Source organism: Helianthus annuus, chromosome 11 (assembly GCF_002127325.2).
Source record: "Helianthus annuus cultivar XRQ/B chromosome 11, HanXRQr2.0-SUNRISE, whole genome shotgun sequence".
Taxonomy (NCBI): Eukaryota; Viridiplantae; Streptophyta; class Magnoliopsida; order Asterales; family Asteraceae; genus Helianthus; species Helianthus annuus.
The window spans coordinates 142,868,275-142,888,802 of record NC_035443.2 but is presented as its reverse complement, the minus strand read 5'-3'; the positions used below and the strand labels follow the sequence as shown (position 1 = coordinate 142,888,802).

General features: G+C 34.6%; 2 protein-coding genes across 2 annotated transcripts; both read left to right on the top strand.

Annotated features, from left to right (window-relative positions):
* The first annotated feature begins 7,925 nt into the window (after positions 1-7,925).
* On the top strand, positions 7,926-14,247 carry LOC118483675 (protein STRUBBELIG-RECEPTOR FAMILY 3-like). Its single transcript, XM_035979159.1, has 18 exons — positions 7,926-8,153; positions 8,252-8,289; positions 8,704-8,839; positions 9,321-9,450; positions 9,525-9,596; positions 9,675-9,740; positions 9,812-9,883; positions 9,968-10,039; positions 10,270-10,341; positions 10,523-10,588; positions 10,705-10,770; positions 10,877-11,205; positions 11,400-11,707; positions 11,792-12,063; positions 12,257-12,395; positions 12,473-12,594; positions 13,183-13,339; positions 13,953-14,247. The coding sequence occupies exons 3-18, from the start codon at positions 8,740-8,742 to the stop codon at positions 14,025-14,027; spliced, it is 2,118 nt and encodes a 705-aa protein (XP_035835052.1). The 5' UTR covers positions 7,926-8,153; positions 8,252-8,289; positions 8,704-8,739; the 3' UTR covers positions 14,028-14,247.
* A 1,179-nt stretch (positions 14,248-15,426) lies between these two features.
* LOC118483674 lies at positions 15,427-20,379 on the top strand. The gene is made up of 5 exons (XM_035979158.1): positions 15,427-15,943; positions 17,447-17,496; positions 18,533-18,610; positions 18,715-19,237; positions 19,566-20,379. The coding sequence occupies exons 1-5, from the start codon at positions 15,788-15,790 to the stop codon at positions 20,169-20,171; spliced, it is 1,413 nt and encodes a 470-aa protein (XP_035835051.1). The 5' UTR covers positions 15,427-15,787; the 3' UTR covers positions 20,172-20,379.
* The last annotated feature ends 149 nt before the right edge of the window (positions 20,380-20,528 follow it).

The window sequence follows — 20,528 nt, the reverse complement described above, 5'->3', positions numbered from 1 at the left end:
TTTATGTAATGTGTCACTTTTATATTTGTATTTATATTTATACACTTTGTGATAATGTAGATAAAATTTTCCTACCCGCGAAGTTCGCGGGTGATAACCTAGTAATTAATATAACTAAGTTTTCCAAGCCCGGGAAGCAATCCCTGGTAATAATCTAGTATACGTTATAAGGGGAGGGTTAATTGGGGAACATTAAAAAGTGGATAAAGGGGAAACCATGCATTTAACATGTTAAAAATTCAATTTAACATATTAAAAATCATTTTTTTAATTTTTTTTCGAAACTTTTGCACATAAATACATTGAGAAGCCTCTTTAATAAAAAGACTAAAAACTTTTAAAATTAAAAAAATCTTCAAAAACTGTAAAAAAGGTAAAAAAGTAATTTTTCACACAAAAATGATATTTATATTGCAATAGCTTCTACACATCTTTATATGTAAAAACTTCGATTTTTTTTTGAAAAAAATAATTTTTACCATATTAAATTGATTTTTTTAAATATGTTTAATATGTTAAATGCATTATTCCTTGATTTTTTTACTTTTTTGTGTTCTCCATTAAACTCAAAGTACGTTATAGTGCTTAACATATTACATAGGTGTGTTATTTATTGATAAATTCAAAGCACAAATGATAAGTTTATGGAACTAATGCATCGCAATTATAAAAACCATATATGAAACTACATGGCTTAAAATAGTAGTATAATATTGTAAGAACATTTTTTTGGCAAGTGAAATTTTGACACTAACTAAAAATATAACCTTTGTTGTAACCAACCTCTAACTATCATAATTAACTACAGAATTTCTACCGAATTATATTAAAATATAACCTTTGTTGTAACCAACCTCTAATGATCATAATTAACTACAGAATTTCTACCGAGTTATATTAAAGGATTATTTGGATAAACTTGATTTAATGTTATACAAGTACATGATTGCTTTCATGAAACGTATACTATTGAAAACAATGTTGTTTATAATATTTAGTTGGGAAATATTATTATATTTTTCTACATCGGATTATACATAATGTATTTATAACTTTTGTCCCTTTATAACTTAAAAGGGTGTATCACCACCTATTTATGTTTTGAAATTTGAAAATAATAATTGCTTGAATTGTATAAGAAAAAAATGGTTTTGATTATTTAGTTCTTAATATTATAATTCTCATATCCTTTAAAATGCATATACTTTTGTTGTTAAACCCTCTAGTATAAACATGAAAAAAAACACTAAAAGTTGTCATATAAGTTAATCTTATTATTTTATAATATAAAAGAGCCACAATTAGTTGGTTTTAGGGTTCGAAAAAAGGTTGACGAAAATTTAGTAGAGGTGTCAATGGTGTTGGGTTAATGTGTTTAATTATTAGACCCATATATTCGTCATATCTTTATTCGTGTAAAAGTGTATATCAACCTTAACGTGCATAGACTTAAACTTGTATGATCTATTTATCTAACGGGTCAAACAAGTTGACGGGTTGACATATAATAATCAAGTTGTAAACGTGTTAATTAAGTTAGTGAATTGTAAAAATGAGTTAAACATGTCATAAACAAGTTAGCAAGTGGGAGTATTTAATTACATAAGTCAGATATTACAACACAACACAACGTAACGACCCAAAACCTAATTATTCTCATGTCGTATCCATAGTGTGTAATTTTGAATTCTAATCATATCAAACATTGTCACCCCTACAATTTAGTAAAAGAGTGAATTGCAAGGATTGTCCTTTATCTTTATACCCATTTGCAGGCGCTGTCCTTTATGTTTAAAATTGACGACTTTTGTACTTTATGTTTTCAAATAATACACGTTTTGTCTTTTAGCCCTAACCCAGTTAGATTTTTCTGTCAAATCTGGTCATGTGCAATGCACATGAGGGTAAAATTGTCTTTTCACCCTATTCTTTTAAAATACATTTAAAATAAAAAATCTCTATCTCTAATAAAAGAACTAGGTTTTGCCACTTGGCACCCCCACATTCCCCCTAAACACATGTCAACCTCTCAAGCCCTCTCCCTTATCTCTTTCCTATGTGTCAACTTCTCCCTTCTCCTAATCCTATGTGTCATTTTCTGGTTTTTTTTATAAAACCTAATTAACACAGTAAAAAAAAAACACCCTCTGTCTCTGTCATGTGAAGCCAAAAGCCTGGTCACCCACCTTTCCCTTTTCTCTTCTTTCCCTCTACTCCTCTTTTCAGATCATGTTCTCCTCTTGCTTTTGAATTTTGAAATTTGAAATAGAGGTTTTGAATTTCAAATCTCTACTTTCTCTCTCAATTCCCAGTTCTTTCATTTTTTTTCTTTTTTATAAATTCTATATCAGAATGGGCGGTCCTTCCAAAAGATTCAGTTTTTGAATTTCCACTGCTTATCCCCACATCCCCATACACTCCTCTTTTCAAATCCAACATTGTCCCTACTGCGTTGGTATAGAGAGGGAGAGAGAGCCGGAAACCAAAGGTATGTGAAGAGGTGGTGACGGTGTTACTGGTGTTGAGTCATTCTTTTCCTTATCATCACCTGAAACAAAAACCCTAAACACCTCTCATTCGTCATTCTCTTCCTTTTTTTTTCTCTGGAGTAACCCTAGCCGTCACCATCTCCGCCTCCCTCACACTCGACGATTACCACACAAAATCCATCTCCCTCAAAACAACCACACACAACATTGGTGGTGGAACCTTTGAAGATTGATGACGACGGAGTTCGTGAAGCCGACTTTTAGGCGACCAAGATCTAACAAAAATCGTTCCCAAATCGGTGAACCTAATTAAAGCAACATCTCCTTCTTCACGATGCAACATCACAAACCCCAATTCTTTAAGCGTAGCGTCTTCGTGTCTCAAGATCAAGGTATGTGTATCTCTAACTCTAATTTCATCAGTTTCATTATTAGGCATTCAAATCTTATACTATTGTTTTGTAAACTCTAACCCCATCGTTAACCCCAAATTGATGCTTCTTTGATACACCTTATCTCAGATTTCCGATTTCAACCATACGTGTTTGGTAAGTTTTTTTGTTAGGTTTATTATTTTCTTTGATATGATTTGATTTTTGTTAACCTGACTCAAAATTAGGTTTTCACTTCCCTATGAAATTGATATTCGATTCTGACTAAGAGCTGGTGTCTAATATGGTTGTTTGGGACTTCAAATCCAACGGAAATCAAGGTAAGGATGCTGATTTTGGGGCTAAGATTTGTTAGGTTACACGTTATATTGTGCCTTTTGTGTTAACGGATGAACCCTAGCAATTTGAAACCAACCTGAGGCTCATATGGACTGATAACGGGGGTGTAGCCGGTATAGATCTCGCCAACTCAAATTGCCATAATTCACCATCAAAAGGTTTTCAAATTGATTTTTCACCACCAAAGCATTTAATTAAAAAAAACAGATATGTTCTTTTCACTTTCAGTTTGGGTGACTTTATTCATTGTGACTTTTATACAAGACAAATCCACAAATGAAACCAGATGATATATTGTTACAACTACCTATAATCAGTTAATATTTCAAAATGAATGTAACTAAAGATTCTCAAGTATATACATTAGTGTTTTTATGTTTGTCTCTCTCTCTCTCTATGTATGAATGTATAATAATTTTGAATGCTAATTGTTTTAATTACATGTTGCTTGTGATATTGTGTGTAATAGTGCTAATAATTTATAGTAATTTACAGAGGATAAATATGGTATTTATTGGCTATAGGGTTTTTTTATTCATTACAATTTAATTGTCATATGTTGTTTTTATATCTCTACAGCTCTGGTTTGATATAGCTTTTACTTATGCTCCTTCGCCTAAGTTCTTCCTCGTAATTCTCATTAGTTTTTTTTGTTGATATGGTGCTTTACTGCTTTTGAATCTTTTATTCGGTTTCTAATTGCATTGGAGTTAGAAAAGTGATCTATGAACTGTAGTTTTCGGTTTCTTTGTAGAGAATTTAGGGATGTTCACAGTCAGGTTTAGCCTATCTTAACCAGAAGTTTGGGCTGACCTGGTTACTACAGTTTGGGATAAAGACGCCTAGAACCGTCCGAAACAGGTTAGGTTTGCTGAAACAGCCTGTTTCATGTTTTAACAATCCGGACTAGAGGGATCTTCGTTGGGGATGGCTTGTGTTCAAGATGCGGCATATACTTAGAGACGGCAAACCATCTCTTCATATCTTGCATTTTAGACAAAACTGTTTGGTGGCAGGTTTGTGTTTGGCTAAAAATTCCTATCCTGGCATCTATTTATCGGTCTCTCAAATGCTGGATTACGGATGGGGATTGGACATGCCTATTGGAAAAAAAAAGATAGTCTATGAGGTGTTTTTGATGACTATTTTTGGAAGCTTTGGGTAACTACGAATGAGGTGTTTAGAGTCAATCCTTCTACCTTGAATCTGATTGAAGACATTAACGTTTTGGTGGGTTCTGAATCGCTCTAAGCTGCATGGGATCACACTTACAAACTTGAGTAGTTTCAGTGATATTGATTATGGTTACTTCCTTTTTTTTTTCTTTTTTTTTTTTTGTAGAGGGTGATGTCCATTTGTTTTGTTTCAGTGTGTTTAGACAGTGCTGGGTGTTTGTCTCTGTATTGCTTAGTTTCTTGCCAAGTAGTTTTGGTGTTGAATAAAGTCTGTTTTGTCGTTAAAAAAATAAAAGAAGATTATTGTCACGTGATAACAATAAGTAATCATAATTATTTTTAAATAAGAAATCTTTGTTTATTTTACAGGAAACAAATTGTGAATGTACCACAAGTCCAAAATAATAATAGTTATAATGTTAATAACAAATGCAATCATAATAATACTAATAAGATTTCAAAGTGAGCCTTTTCCTCTTGTGTAGTAACCGTATGAGATATCGAAGTGAGCTTTTTATTGTAGTAATCGCAATGCATAATATTTTACCATTGATTAATTGAATTTTTTAGCAAAGTTTGAATCAAGTTAAAAATGTCAAATCTTTTAAGCAAGTACCTTAAAAGTTACTTTATATTTTCATCTCGTCAAAATCGTATGAAAATCATCATTCATGATAATATTGTGTGGCAAACAAGCAAAATGAATGTGGAATTAGGGGATGTTTATGGATTAAGGCTTGACCATTTTTATTTCAACTATAACTTTCCATTCAAAACAATATAACAATATAAATTAATTTTTCCTGCCCGGGAAGTTCCCGGGTTATAACCTAGTATTATATATCATAACAAAAACCCTCTTCTTCCCTAAATCAATCCCATATCAAAACCTAATTTCAAAACCATTTCAAAGATGGTGTTTGTTCATGTAAAGATTACTGGTGATTTAATTGATTATTGTTTTTGTACCTTGTGTTTCAAATGGTTTGCATATGAGTGTTATGCATCGGGTCAAGTTGACCCGTAACCACTTCTTTGTCAGTTTACTACGGCATACGGGAATCACTGGCTTCCATTGACCAGTTCTTGTGCTTTAACAGTGTTTATAAGGTGAAATGAGAATGAAAATAGATTTTGAAACCCATCTCCCTAAATTTGTTGGTTTGATACCAATTTTTAAAACCCTACCGTATTTATAAAGAGAACTTTCGATTTGTGAATGAAAATGGAAACTGATTTAAGGATTTAGGAACAAAACAAATGATGCACAGAAGCATCAATTTATTAACAGATTTGCATTGCTCAGATTTATTAATAGATTTGCATTGCTCAGATATACTTCCAACAATCAGTTGCACAGGCAGTCATGAATTCAAGATTTGGCAGTCATGTTGTAGGTTGTTGGAGAGAAATTAGGGTTTTGAAATGGGATTGATTTGGGGAAGAAGAGGGCTTTTGTTATGATATATAATATTTTTTTCTTTTATATGTATTTTTAAAGAATATGATGAAAAGACAATTTTACCCTCATGTGCATTGCACATGACCAGATTTGACAGTAAAATCTAAATGGGTTAGGGCTAAAGGACAAAACGTGTATGATTTGAAAACATAAAGTACAAAACTCGTCAATTTTAAACATAAAGGACAGCGCTTGCAAATGGGTATAAAGATAAAGGACAATCCTTGCAATTCACTCTTAGTAAAATAAAGAAAAGAGTAAATTGCCATTTTGGTCCCTGTGGTTTGGTCAGTTTTGCCACTTTAGTCCAAAACTCAAACTTTTTGCATCTGGGTCCCTGTGGTTTCAGTTTTATTGCCATTTTGGTCCAAAAATGAAATCAGGTCATATTTGTCTTATAAAATCCTGTTATTTTGTAATTTTCTGCAGGGGAAAAATGATCATTTCTTTTTTATAAATAAATACCATATTTTATAAGACAAATATGACTTGATTTGCCCCTAAGGAAAATGACAAAATTGCAGAATTTTATAAGACAAGTATGACCTGATTTCTTTTTTGGACCAAAATGATAATAAAACTGAAACCACAGAGACCCAGATACAAAAAGTTTGAGTTGTAAACTAAAATGACAAAAGTAACCAAACCTCAGAAACCAAAATGGCAGTTTACTCTAAAGATAAAGTTAAAAGTTTCTATTACATTATTTTCTCAAAAACTATAATAACTAGTAGTGTTTCCCGTCGCGTTGCGACGGATCAAAACGAAGTAAACTTGTATTATACTATTGTGCTTTTAACAGTAACATTTGTTGCTTATATTTGCTTAATATAAATTCAAGGTAAAAGAGCATTAAAGCAACCAGAATCACATAATAGTAGTTAAGTTAACCAATACCACCGTCCTCAATGAACATACGACGCACGACTGATGTTGCTAAAGAAAACAAAACAAAAGAAAAATGCATACTTTCTTTCATACAGTTATGAATATACAGAAACAAAACATTATATTAATCTTCCATTTGTGTGTTTGATGAGAGGTTATAACAAAAATTTCATCATGACAGGTTTATGGCGGTTACGTTTGTGCAAAAAATAATCCCTTCAAATTAAGAATCACATTTGCTACACATTCCCAAACTGATGATCCCTTAAGCATACAAAGTATGCCTAATGTACAATTCTCAATACATAGAGTACGACCCATATATGCTTCTAGCCTCATGAATCCATGATCTTTACAAAAATTTGCATCTTTCCCATCAATCTATCTGTGTTTTCATTTTCCAAATATCAAAACTTTATTCAAGAATGAAAACAAACACAGAAGGAAAAATACCCTAGAAAAATGCAACCTATCTAAACCCACATAAAGATACAACCTCGAGCTCTCAGATGTCATCATAGAGCATAAAATTGAACAATCAAAATGGAAAGTCAACAATCACAATCACCATAAAAAACATCTGTTAACGGTAGTTCCCGACGACGGCTATTAACTGCCACTGCTATGTGAAACCACACAGAGGATACTCGACTGGTGGCTGCAGGTGGCAGCAGTTCCGTATTTCTCAAGTAAGCAAGTGGTCATCATCATAGACCCTTAGGGTGAAGCAGCGATTCAATCGGAGAGGCACCGCCTTCTTCACCGAGAGGCAAAGAAACGGTCGACGGCCCAACTTAAGCGTATACCACCGGAAACGCGATAAGGATACACCTTCGCCGACAATGGTGGAAGAAAAACAAAGCCACACAAATGAGAGCGATGTGGAGGAGAAGAGTTTCAAAACCCTAGGTGGGAACGTGTTAAGTAATTGAGAGAGGCAAAGAAACGTGTCTTATAAACACCAAGGGGCAAATGTGTACAACAAAGCAAACTCCGGTGACAAATCCCCAAATACCAGAATGTTGGTAGCCAAAACCAAAAGATCACAAAAGTTACTGACGCAATACCCGGTTATGATTTGATATATATAATAATTTGGAATTGGAATTTAAAAAGGTAAAAAAAACAAAAAGCAAAGCGCATTATTAACACAAGTATCTCACTTCCGGTTGGTGCCACTCGAGCCACCCAACGGTCTACAGTTACCAAACAAAAACCACATTTCTTCAAATGTAACACGTTCTTCAATAAAGTTAAAACAAAACTGATAATCAAATCAAAATGCTTGCTTTTTGCCGCTACACCACACCATACATCATCTTCTCTCTTCACATTATTATTCTAGGGTTCTAAACCAAGATTATTCACAGATACCAACACTCTGTTCTGCACAAATTTTGCTCACATTGTAAGTTTCACATGAAATCTTTCATGGGTTTTAATCTTTATTGTTCAATTTCATCATATCAGTAAAAAAAGGTGCTCTATCTTTGCTTATTTTTCCAGATACCAGCACTCTGTTCTGCACAAATCTTGCTCACATTGTAAGTTTTACATGAAATCTTTCATGGGTTTTAATCTTTTTTGCTCAATTTCATTATATCAGTAAGAAATGTGCTATATTTAGTTGCATTTTATCTCCATCTTTGCTTATTTTTGCAGACCCTTTTGTTTAAACTTTTAGTTTAGTTTAATCACTATCTTTTTTTGTTAAAAGATTAAAACTTTGTTCCTGTTACATGAATTCTTTCATGGGTTTTAATCTTTTTTGCTGATTTCATCATATCAGTAAGAAATGTGCTCATATTAGTCGTATTTATCTCCATCTTTGCTTATTTTTGCAGACCCTTTTGTTTAAACTTTTAGTTTACTTTAACCACTATCTTCTTTGTTTAAAGATTAAAACTTTGTTCTTCATCTTGCAAATTTGATTTGTGTTTTGTGGGTTTGTTTCTTAGACCATTAAAGTTGAAATCTTTGGGCATAGTGTGACGATGGGGAATTCAGAATTCAAAATTTATATGGTTGCTGTTGTGGGTTTACTGTCGGTTTCAAGCATACCGAATTGTTTCGGGTTTACTGATCCTAGTGATGGTAAGTCTTTACACAGTGATTCATTGTTGTTTGTTCATTTATTAATTGAGTTTTTAGTCTTTGACATATAATTCATTAAGTTTAGCAGTAGCTGTAACACCTTATGCTTATGCAAATCCCAAATCGCCCGACATCAAATACCACAGGCTTCACGTTCGAATCCAGCTTTCACTGGTTTTCTGCCATATAACTCCGTTGAACATCGCTTGACTGGTGCAAGCTTCTTTTTTACATGATTCCATTCGTTAACAGGGTATGGGTGGGGTCCGATGAAGTTTTCGGTAACAGGATCTCATGGTTACCCAAAAATAATAAGAAATTCTACCGTTTTTGCTTAAACAAACTATTGTTCTTGAGAAAATGCTAGCAACAAATCAATTTTTATTATTATTATTATTATTATTATTATTATTATTATTATTATTATTATTATTATTATTATTATTATTACTAATCTTTGCGTACAAATTCTTTACTTCAGTTATAGCAATAAATAGTCTATACGCGGCCCTCGGCTTCCCTCCTCTTCTGGGATGGATACTCGCAGGAGGAGATCCGTGTTCAGAAGGTTGGCAAGGCGTCCAATGCGTGAATTCCAACATAAGCGGAATGTATGAAATAAATATCATATTTTCTTGAGAAAATCTTTATGATCAATGCCTTAATTACCACCGAATGTATGCAGAGTCCTTAACAATGCTAGCTTGGGAGGTGAACTCAGTGAGAATTTGGGAGCTTTCGCTTCAATAATACAAATGTCGGTGATAAAGTGATTCACTAAGTTAATAATTTTCTTCATGTTTTCGTATTTTATAATCGTTCTTCGTATGCGCAGAGATTTGAGCAATAACCACATAGGAGGCAGTATCCCGACATATTTGCCACCTACATTGAAGACCTTGTATGTTATGTTTCTTTTCATTTCGAAAATATCTTTCAAGGATTGATAATCTTTTTTTTATTTGTTGTTAGATTTCTCTCTGGGAACGAACTTACGGGAAGCATACCCGAATCATTGTCTGTGTTAGCTCAATTGACAGACTTGTAAGTTTTGTGTTTACGTGTTATCTTCATCAAGCTTTTATGTAATGTTCTTTCATCAATAACTTTTTAATTTCTTTGTTATAGGTCTTTGAACAACAATCATCTACGCGGTGTCATTCCGGATTCCTTTCAACAACTTACGGCCTTGACTAATTTGTACGTCTTTTTTTTTTTGCTAATCCTAATGTATCATTTATCTTGTTATTAAGATAAGTTTTGTATGCCATGCAATTGAGTCATAAATAAAAGAGAGACGGGTCAAACACGTCGAAAGTCGCCCAAATTGTTGACATCTTACCCAACCCGCCCATTTTGCTACCTATAGTAAATGAGTATATCATGTATATAACATGTAGATATATTTTGAATTTGTTGTCTTGTTGCAGGGATCTGTCTGCTAATAATCTAAGTGGTCCTTTACCTCTTTCCATGGCGAACTTGTCATCAATTTCTACGTTGTAAGACACGTTGTTTATACGCTTTAAAACATAACGTATTGCACAAGTTATATGTTTATCAATGCAAGAAACTAAAATTTGATATCTTATTTCATATTTTCTTCAACCATTTTCAATATTAGCATTTAATTTTGGTGACCAAATTTATTTGAGTTTTTTTTTTTTTTTTTTTTGGTTGCAGGCACTTAAATGATAACTATCTTACCGGTGTACTAGACGTGTTGCAAGATCTTCCCCTTATTGATTTGTACTATATTTTTTCCATATCAAACTTCTCTATATGCTTATAATTTCATCTTTTTTTTGCTTTGATTATTATTATTTATGATCACTTGCAATTAATATTTTTTTTTTGCAACATAGGGACATTGAGAATAATCTTTTCTCCGGGCCAATACCCCCAAAACTGTTGAGCATTCCAAATTTCAGGTAAAAAAGTCTTTATCGTAACGGAAGCCGGAAGGGTTTTAGACATTTTACAAATTAGAAATTATTGCATGAAAATAATAGTTACACATTCATATGTGCAATGCAGAAGCAAAGGAAACCCATTTAATACAACCGTTATTTCTTCACCACCAGCCTTGTCTCCATTCCCATTAACATTCGAGTCACAACCGCCAAGCGTTGACGCATTTGGACCGTCTTCTTCTGAGCTTCCGTACCCTTCCAAGTCTCGGTTGAGTAAAACCGTCGTGTGGGTTGCCATTGTTGGATTCTTGATTCTTGTGTTGCTTGCACTTGGATTTTACATTTTTGTGTCAAGATGGCGCAAAGAAAAGTCAACCGTCAAAGTTGGCGATCATACGAAGAACTCTATGCTAACCGTGTCTTCCTCGTATAGATCTCATCGTAAAGAGAATGGTAAGTTTAATCCTTTCTTTTCAATATGCTTTGCTCCGTTTATTCTAAACGAAATCGGTCAAACTCCACTTTCCGGGTCAAACTAAATACTTTCATCATCAATTAGTATAAAGAAACTAACTCACTTATAACAACCTATGATGACACGTCAACTAACTAACATAACTAACTATATGATCCGTGATCTTGCGCAGAAACTCCATCAAATGATGATGAAAGAAATGACTCATTGCCAAGGTCCAAAGCCGGAGAGGAAAAAACGGAAAAGATTTCCAAAAATCCGCCACCACCGTTTCCTCCACAACTTCTTACCGGAGAAAGAACAGTTGTAAAACCGGAACCATTTCAAACAACGGACCAAAACATTTCAATAGATATAGATTCTCCAAGATCTTTCTCAATATCATCCCTTCAACAATATACAAATAGCTTTTCTCAAGAAAACCTTATTGGAAGAGGCATGCTCGGCACAGTGTATAGGGCCCAACTTCCTAACGGGAAGGTAGCGTTTCTTAAAACTAATGGTTGTGACATATTCACCACCTTTACTAGCTACTACTTATTCACCCACTTTACGTTCTTTTAGCTACTGGCCGTAAAGAAACTGGAGCATGCAGATTCGAGGCAATGGAGTGATGAAGATTTCATGAGCATGGTGTCAAATGTGTTGAAATTTCAAAATGAAAATATAGTTGGGCTCGTCGGTTACTGTTGTGAGCATGGTCAAAGACTTTTTGTCTATGAACACTGTAAAAATGGGACATTACATGAAGCACTGCATCTAGATGAAGATATTCATGAGAAACTTTCATGGAAAGCTCGTGTAAATATGGCACTTCAAGCTGCAAAAGCATTGGAGTAAGTGCTTACCCTGAAATGTGTCGTGTTCGGTTATACTTTATCTTCAACGGGTCAACCAAAGTGTCTCAGAAGGCCCATTAGTGTTTCTTAATATTTTGTCTTTGTGTCTATATACATAGTAACACTAGAACAAAAATGATACAATATTAGTTATACAAGTGCTTTATCTTATAACTGTTTTGCTTATTAGGTACATGCATGAGGTTTGTCAACCACTCGTTGTCCACCGAAACTTCAAGTCTGCAAATATTCTGCTTGATGAAGAGCTTAATGTACGTGTTTCAGATTGCGGTTTGGCTCCCCTATTACCATTGAGCCACATTAGTCAGGTATAGATCGTGTGTAACAACTATCACATCGAGATTTTTTATAACTGATTTTGACAGTTAGGTTGTTATTATATCAGTTGCAAGGTTCAGGATATGGTGCTCCTGAATTGGAGTCAGGAAGTTATACTTACCAAAGTGATGTTTATAGCTTCGGAGTCGTTATGTTAGAACTTCTCACCGGTCGAAAAGCACATGACAGGTTATCCATCTAATAAGTCAACTTTTGACTTTAGAGATTCAAAATTTGTACTTTCAAGTATGAAGCATACTTGATTTTTCCTATTCTTATTATCTAAAGACTGCATCGAATTTTGAAAATTATAAAGAAATAAATAGAGGTGGCTATTTCAACCATGTTTTAAAGACCGGACCGGCCGTTCGATCGGGAACTGGGGGTCTGACCGGTCTGGTTTTCACCCTATCAGGCCCGTTTTAAGTTGAACCAACCAGTTGGATCGGGAACCGGTGATCAGACCGATAAAACGGGGTTGAACCGGATTTTGATTAAAAAAATTCAGTTTTACCCTATTTTCTTTATAATATTTACGGCATCACCCGATTCTTATGTCCGGTCTGACCAGTTCGACCGGCCCAACCAGTGGACCGGTAAGGAGACCGGTTCGATGTTAGGTCCTGAAAAAATTGATTTCAACCCAAGTTTTAAATTTTTGTAATCGTTGATTTTACACGATCCCTTTTTGACCCGTTACACAACTCGCCCATTTTACCACCTATAAGATGTTACACTTATTGTATAGTTGAAAAATAACCGCTATGATACTTATAGATCAAGAGCTCGCGGGGAGCAATATTTGGTAAGATGGGCGGTTCCCAGGCTTCATGATATAGAAGCGTTGTCACGAATGGTGGATCCGTCTCTTGATGCTGCTTATTCGTCCAAGTCTTTATCCCGCTTCGCAGATATTATTTCTCTTTGCGTTCAGGTAAACTTTTTTTTTTGTGCATACATACATTCTTTCCGGTTTCCATTATTGAAAATACTGAAAAGAGTTGAGTTCCGGTAACGCGCATCATCATGACTATGTTATGGTTTAACATAAATGTTTGATCGTTGTTCGAACATCTACAATATTTTCCTAGACAATGGAACATAATCCATGTGTTGGATTGATAATTTGTACCGCTGATGAGTAAATAACTGAATTTACCTTTAGTTTCTGCTAAAAATAGAAGTGTTTTCATTGTTAATACCATCAAACTTACCATGTGATGACAAGTTTGACATGATACTATAGTGAGTCAATATTCAACAATAAGGTTTAAAGGTTGTTTGACTTTTCGGGTCAAACAATCTGACTTGGGGTGCAAGAAAGACTGATAGTCAACACCAAGATTTTATGACTAATACACCATGCATTAGAATAACTAAAGATTAGACCTCAAAAGTCAAAATATGGATGGTTTACTTTGGGGGTAAGAAAGACTAATAATCAGTCAACATCAAGATATTATGAAAACTTTAACTATCATGTATTAGAATAACTGTAGATTTGACTGACCTCAAAAGTAAAAGAATGGATGGTTTGCTTTCTGCAGGCCGAACCGGAGTTTAGACCGCCAATGTCAGAAATCGTGCAGTATCTCGAGCATATGACCAAGATGAAGGATTGAAGGTAGTTTACATTGTCAATTTGTAGAAATGTCAAGGCAGCAGAAACATATTCTTTGAGTCTACTTGGTCGGGAGATTGTCGGGCTGACAATTTCTTCATGGGACTTTGCTAATCTTCTAGTGTTAAGCTTGGATTTTTGTCAGTTTGTTGATTACATTTGTTTGTTTTGTGGTTGTGCAACTGCTTTTTATGTTATGGTATATTAAATTTTTAATTCCAGCTCACTGAAAACATCATTGTTATGTGGAGATACTACTATTTAGGTCTGATAATGATAATCTAACATTACCAAAAATATAGATGTTAGTGTTCTTATGAAAGTTTGTGTTATAAGCATCAATAATTGATAAATAAAAATTATAATCATCACATGAAATAACTGGATAGAAATTCAAGGTTAATTTCAAAATTTTAATTTTTGGCAAACAATGATGGTTTGAACAAAACTAACCCAAAAAGGAAAATTTGTTAATTGTTGGAAACACTTCTAGATCGTGTAAAACGACTCCTCACCAAATGAGACAAGCCGACTTTAAATTATATACAACTAGTGGATTCGTCGCGTGTTGCGGCGGTCATTTAGTTGGTATCGTTTTGGTTTGGTTTGTTACAACATATGTACGATATCAACACTCAGTATAGTATAACAACCGAACAATGTACACCTAAGATGATATCTACACTTTTTTTAACGAAAATCATAAAAACGAATAACTATGCCGATTCGGATAATGCCAATACCGGTACTGACGTTCGAAAAGAAGTCAAATGCGTCTATTTATATAAAAAGCTAAACCATGATACAACTTTGGGGACATATATATATTTGTTTCGATCACTGGTATTTTACTATTCACAACTCAGTTTTGAGTAAAATTTATATTGAAACGTGGTTAAAAATAAAAACACTTTAACTACATACTCAAATATTCAGAAATATCGTATTAGAAAATAATAAAATATGCTCCAAATTAATAATAATAATAATAATAATAATAATAATAACAAAATATTAAATATTGATATCGTTTTACTTGTTAATATAATATAGTATTTATATATTAAGTTTTAGTTTTGAATTAAAAAAAAACATAGAATCTAAATAAGGAACTCTTACCAAGATCAAAACCTATAAAAGTTATGGTAAAAAATAAATAAATCAAAACTTTGTGGTATTATATATTCTTATGCTTATTATTATGTACGTTTTCAGTTGGTCTTTGTTTTAACGTAAAAATTGTTTTTTTTTTTTCAGAAATAAGTCGGGTAAAATACAATACGTTTTCAGTAGAACTAGTTTTAGAACATTTTTTAAAAATATAAAGATAAAAAAAAGTGACAAAATTATCAAAAAAATTCAAAAAAACAGGGTAAAAATAATTTAAAAAAAACAAAAAATTGATTGTTGGAATAGGGCAGTTCAATTTCAATTCCCATCTTAGAGAGAGAAACTTTCTAGAGAGAGAGGGAGGGAGATTTTGCAGGAAAACCATTCTTCTTCAAACCAATTTCAAAAAATTCTCACACAATCATCTCGATATCAAACCCTAATCTCCAATTCAATATCCAATTCTTCATTCTTCATTCCTCACTCAAACCCTAATTCCCCCCAAAACTCACACAAATCAATCACTCTGTTCCAATTTTATTCCCAATTTTGTTATTTCTTCTGTAACCGGCGGTTTTCCGATCAGGTTTGGTGGTTTCCGGCGACGGAACGAGGGTTTCTGCAGTTTTTTGCTAACGTGCGCACTGTTTTATGGATGACGTCAGCGTGGTTGTGAAGAAGGTATGGGGTACGTGGGAGGAGCTTATCCTCGGTGGTGCGGTTCTCCGGCATGGTACCGGTGATTGGGACGTTATTTCGTCGGAGCTCCGGACCCGAACCGTTTACCCGCTTTACTTCACCCCGGAGGTCTGTTATTATTACTATTGGTTTCTTGAGGGTAAATGTGGTAAATAAAAAAAGGCCAATCAAGTTTGTTATAATGTTATGTTATATTATTTATTATATCCACTTTAACGTTGGAATTGACATTGAATTTGTTTTTTGGGAAAGAATATTTTGACATGTAGGCCCATGTTTGGTATTTTTTAAAAATTTAATAAACTTGGGATTTTGAATTGGAAAGAATGGAAGGAGTTGGGCTGTAAGCGAATTGAACGTTCAACTAAAAGTTCCTGAACAGTTTGGCGGGAAGTTCGTTTACGTTCGTTCGTTTACTTAATGAACGGATATTAACAAGAAATTGTTATCGGTTAGTTAATCGAACGGACATGTTCTTGAACGTTCAGTGATGTGTTCATTTATGTTCGCTTGTGTCCGTTCATTTTAACTTTTAAGGTTTTTTTTATACTTTTATTTTAATTTCATTGGTTTTAGTTTTTAAAATTTTGAAACCATAGTTATACTATTCGTCTCCGCCAACATCACTCATTTAACTGTTTCAGTTTCGGCTTGACAAACTTCTCAATTTTTGTGTTTATTATGATTATGTCAACAGTGTTCGGATAGTTATGTTATATACTTACTTATTTTTGGTGGATTATTCGTTTTTACTGTTGAAAAAATGCAGATTTTATTTTAAAATGTATGTATAACGTTCGTTTGTGTTCATGAACATTTGTTTGTATTCGTTTACGTTTGGTAAGTGTTCATGAACATGTTCATTTCTATAATGAACGAACACAAACTAGAAATCTCCTTAATGAATGAACATAAACAAGAAATCTCGTGCGGTATGTGTTCGTGAACCGTTCATGAACATGTTCATTCCTTAATGAACAAACACGAACAAGGCCAGTTTGACCAAAGAATGGATGGTGGAGTAAGTTGTTTCTTTCGGCTTAGCCGGACTGTGAACATCCCTGCTGCTAAGTTCGGTCACAACACTCTTTTATGGTTACATCATATCCACTGTATCTTCTAATCTTGGAATTGATATTTGAATTGTCTGTGTTGTTTTTAGTATAAAAATATTTCGTCATGTGGACCCGTGTTTGTGATTTTTTTAAAATTAATGTAAACCGGCGATTTTGAATTGGAAAGAATGGATGGTGGAATTAGGTTGTTTGTTTCAGTCGAACCAGACTATGAACACCCCTGCTCTGTTTGGTTAAGACTCGGATATACATTTACGAAAGTGTTTTTACTTTCAAGAAAAGAGAATGTGAAATGAAAGAAAGGTTAGGATGATGGCTTTTGTGAAGCACAAATTGATATTTATGGGTGTAGCCAGTACAATTATTAAATAGTTTTAATTGTATATAATGTATTTAGTTTGTTTTAATTGTTAATAATGACCCATAGCCTAATATAGGCTTCTTCAGGGTTTGTTACTTGATCAAACCAAGCTCATGTTAGGATTTTTTTTCTTTTTTAAACTGCTATTTCGTACTCACATTACGCAACCTGCAGGCATGTAGAGCAAGGTATGAAGATCTGCAGCAACGCTTTACTGGTTCCAAGTGAGGATCCTGTTTCTTCTTCTTTTTTTCATATGATGTTTTTGTACTAGAGGCATATAATGGGTTGGTTGGTTGGTTGGTTGGGTGACCAGTTTAAATTAGTTTCATTGCTTTTGGTACAGGTTGAAAATGATTGGGTTGACTTGACCTGTAAACATTTATGATTTATTGTCCTTTTTTATCAAAAAAATTAATCTATCAAATATGATTACAACACAATGCTCTTAAAAAGATTTAGGTTGCTATAAAGTTGAATACACTTTGGATGACTTTCAGCCCGTTAACCCGTTTCCCCTTTAGCTAAGATTTTGTATTTAACCAGTGGAGACCCAAGTTCAATTCCCATTAGTGCCACTTTGGTGGCCACCGACACCCGCTTTAAAGCCGGACCGAGGACACTCGAGGTCTCGGGTTCGAAACATGTTTCTTACCCCTCTTTGATGGCTATGGGTATTTGCCGCCAGGGATCCTTGTCGGGTGGTGAACTGGGAAGGGAGATCCCTTCCGCGGTCAGGGGTACCGTGCAACTACCCTTTTTTTAAGATTTTGTATTTGATCCATAATCCTTTTGCCTTGTTAGGGATAAACGATAACCCAGATTGATTATTCTGTTGATTTAATTTGTCTGTAATTAGCCAAACTTGGTCACTAACACCCCTCTACTTTCTGGTGATCCAAGAATCGCGCTCGTGGTTCCCACCAGACGACGTCTAAATGTCTAATTTCCTTTTGATGCAGACTACATTTGCTTGTTTTCACTTCTAATATGAAACTCTTTTCAGTGTTTGATTTTTGAAACCACTGAACTTGGTTTTGTTATATGGTCTCAAAATTTGTGCTTTTTGACAAACTGCAGAAATATAAATTTAATAAAAAAAATCTAGATTATGTCAGTCATGTTTGCCAATCAGGATGGTAAAAAAAGTCAATCACTCTATTTGATATTGTCAAGCTTGTTATACGTAGCGCGATTGTTTTTGAAGCATATCTTGAACAGGCTTTAAATTTGTTGCTCGCCGTGGTTTTGATCCGTTAGATATTGGTACGATGAGCTTCGAGAACGTCGAGTTGCTGAATTGAAGCAGGCGCTTGAGAAATCAGAAGAATCAATCGGGTCAGTCTCATCTTTCCCATTTTGTAGATCAAACCAATTAAATAATCAAACCGTTGTATTTCATCAGTTACAGTTTTGCTTAGACATTACAACTTTTTCTTTAGGCTTCTCGTATCAAAGCTTGAAAATCTCAAAGCCGAAAAGGGGCATTGTGATCAAATCAATTACGATTCAAGCCAAACCGAATCCCCACCTCAATCACTACCAAACACAAATACGGTCACGATTAAAAGTATTCAAAAACATGTGTCAAAAGAAGAATTCGAACCATCTGCCGGAAGTTTCACACAAGATCTCGAACCAAACCCGCAACCCAAATCTCACAGCCCATCCCTCGATTCGCCCGAGGTAAAACCGGAAGTACGCGAATCATGTATGATTAGAAAACAAAGAGGGAAACGAAAGAGGAAAGACGGTAATTGGGATGTGAAAGACGGGATTGTAGAGAGTGAGAATCCGGGTTCTAGCAGCGGCATTCGGCGGGACGAGACTTCGACGAGCAGCGGTTGTGTGCGGTCGTCTGGCGCGGATGGAGAGGGCCCGCAGTTTGATGATTTGGTCGGGATTTTTAATTCTGTTACGGAGAATCAGTATGCATTGGTCTTTAGACGCCGCCTCGATAGTCAGGTAATATCCTCAGTTTTGGGTTCTCTTCATTGACCCGTTTACTTATCAGTAGGGCTGTAAACGAACCAAACATTCAGCGAACAGTATGTGAACTGTTCGGCAGGAAGTTCGTTTATGTTTGTTTGTTTAATAAATGAACGAACACGAACATGAAACTTTTGTTCGTTAAGTTTCACACATGTATAATGTTGTTTTCCAAGATTTAAGAAACCTATGTCAATCTTGAATAAGAAGTTTAGTCTGTTGACCCAAGAAGTCAAAACTTATTGTTTTTTTGGTTTGGTTGTTGACCTGGAAAGTCAAACTTCTTTCTTTTTTTTTTCTGCAGAAACGAGCACGGTATAGAAATACTATCAAACAACATATGGATCTTGACACGGTCAAATCAAGAATTGCTAACAACTGTATAAAGTCAACACGAGAACTCTTCAAAGACTTGCTTTTGCTAGCCAACAACGCCCTCGTGTTCTACTCAAAACGAACACGAGAATACCAATCTGCATTGACCCTCCGGGGCATAGTCACCAAACGGTACAAAGAGTTATTAACCGATTCCAACAGCAGCAATAGCAAACCTTTATCATCATCCATCCTATGTTTTCCTTCAATGTCCACTCCTGTAAGACCCCGAAGTGTTAGGCCGCGGGCCCCATGTAAACAACCGAAGCTCGTTGTTAAGTTTCCTACTAGTAGCCCGATGGCAGGCCCACATGGGTATTTGAAACTCAGCAGTAATTCCAGTTCTAGTACCCTGAATCCTGAAACTGAAAGTTGTAAAAAGTCAAACGTTGACTCTCTTGGTGCTGCTGATCCGAAAACCGTTAAAAGAGGATTAGGGCGGCCGAGGAGGGTTGGAGGTGGCGGCAGAGGTGGTAAACAGCCACCAGCACCACCTAGAAACTGTACAAATCAGAAGAAAACACATCAGAAGTGATGGATGCTGAGATTTGTTGATAGATGTCTTTTTCGTAGTTAAATTTTATTATTGTTACGCCATATGTTGGCTTACCAGTTGAGGACATCTTCAGAAAATTACTAGTAGTATGTGAATTGCAACTGAATATATGCATATGCCATTAACCTTGTAAAGAACTTTTCGCTCAGTAGTGGAGGTTCAAATGGTGCTAGGCTTGCAAACCGAATAGTCAAGATGATATAGTGAACTAGAAACTCTGTTCTTTGTTTCAAAAATGTGTTTGCAACTAATAGAATGTAAAACACTTTTAAGATTGTATAGAGACAACTCTATCCAATTAGAGAATATTTGCAAGTTTTATAGAGGTGTTTTAAC

What these genes read in the sequence shown, in the direction of transcription:
- LOC118483675 (XM_035979159.1), top strand. Translation starts at nt 8,740, where the DNA reads ATGGGGAATTCAGAATTCAAAATTTATATGGTTGCTGTTGTGGGTTTA. An exon ending in ATCTCATCGTAAAGAGAATG is followed by an intron (nt 11,206 to 11,399) that starts GTAAGTTTAATC and finishes GATCTTGCGCAG; the next exon opens with AAACTCCATCAAATGATGAT. An exon ending in TTATTTCTCTTTGCGTTCAG is followed by an intron (nt 13,340 to 13,952) that starts GTAAACTTTTTT and finishes TGCTTTCTGCAG; the next exon opens with GCCGAACCGGAGTTTAGACC.
- LOC118483674 (XM_035979158.1), top strand. Translation starts at nt 15,788, where the DNA reads ATGGATGACGTCAGCGTGGTTGTGAAGAAGGTATGGGGTACGTGGGAG. An exon ending in CGCTTTACTTCACCCCGGAG is followed by an intron (nt 15,944 to 17,446) that starts GTCTGTTATTAT and finishes CGCAACCTGCAG; the next exon opens with GCATGTAGAGCAAGGTATGA. An exon ending in GACGCCGCCTCGATAGTCAG is followed by an intron (nt 19,238 to 19,565) that starts GTAATATCCTCA and finishes TTTTTTCTGCAG; the next exon opens with AAACGAGCACGGTATAGAAA.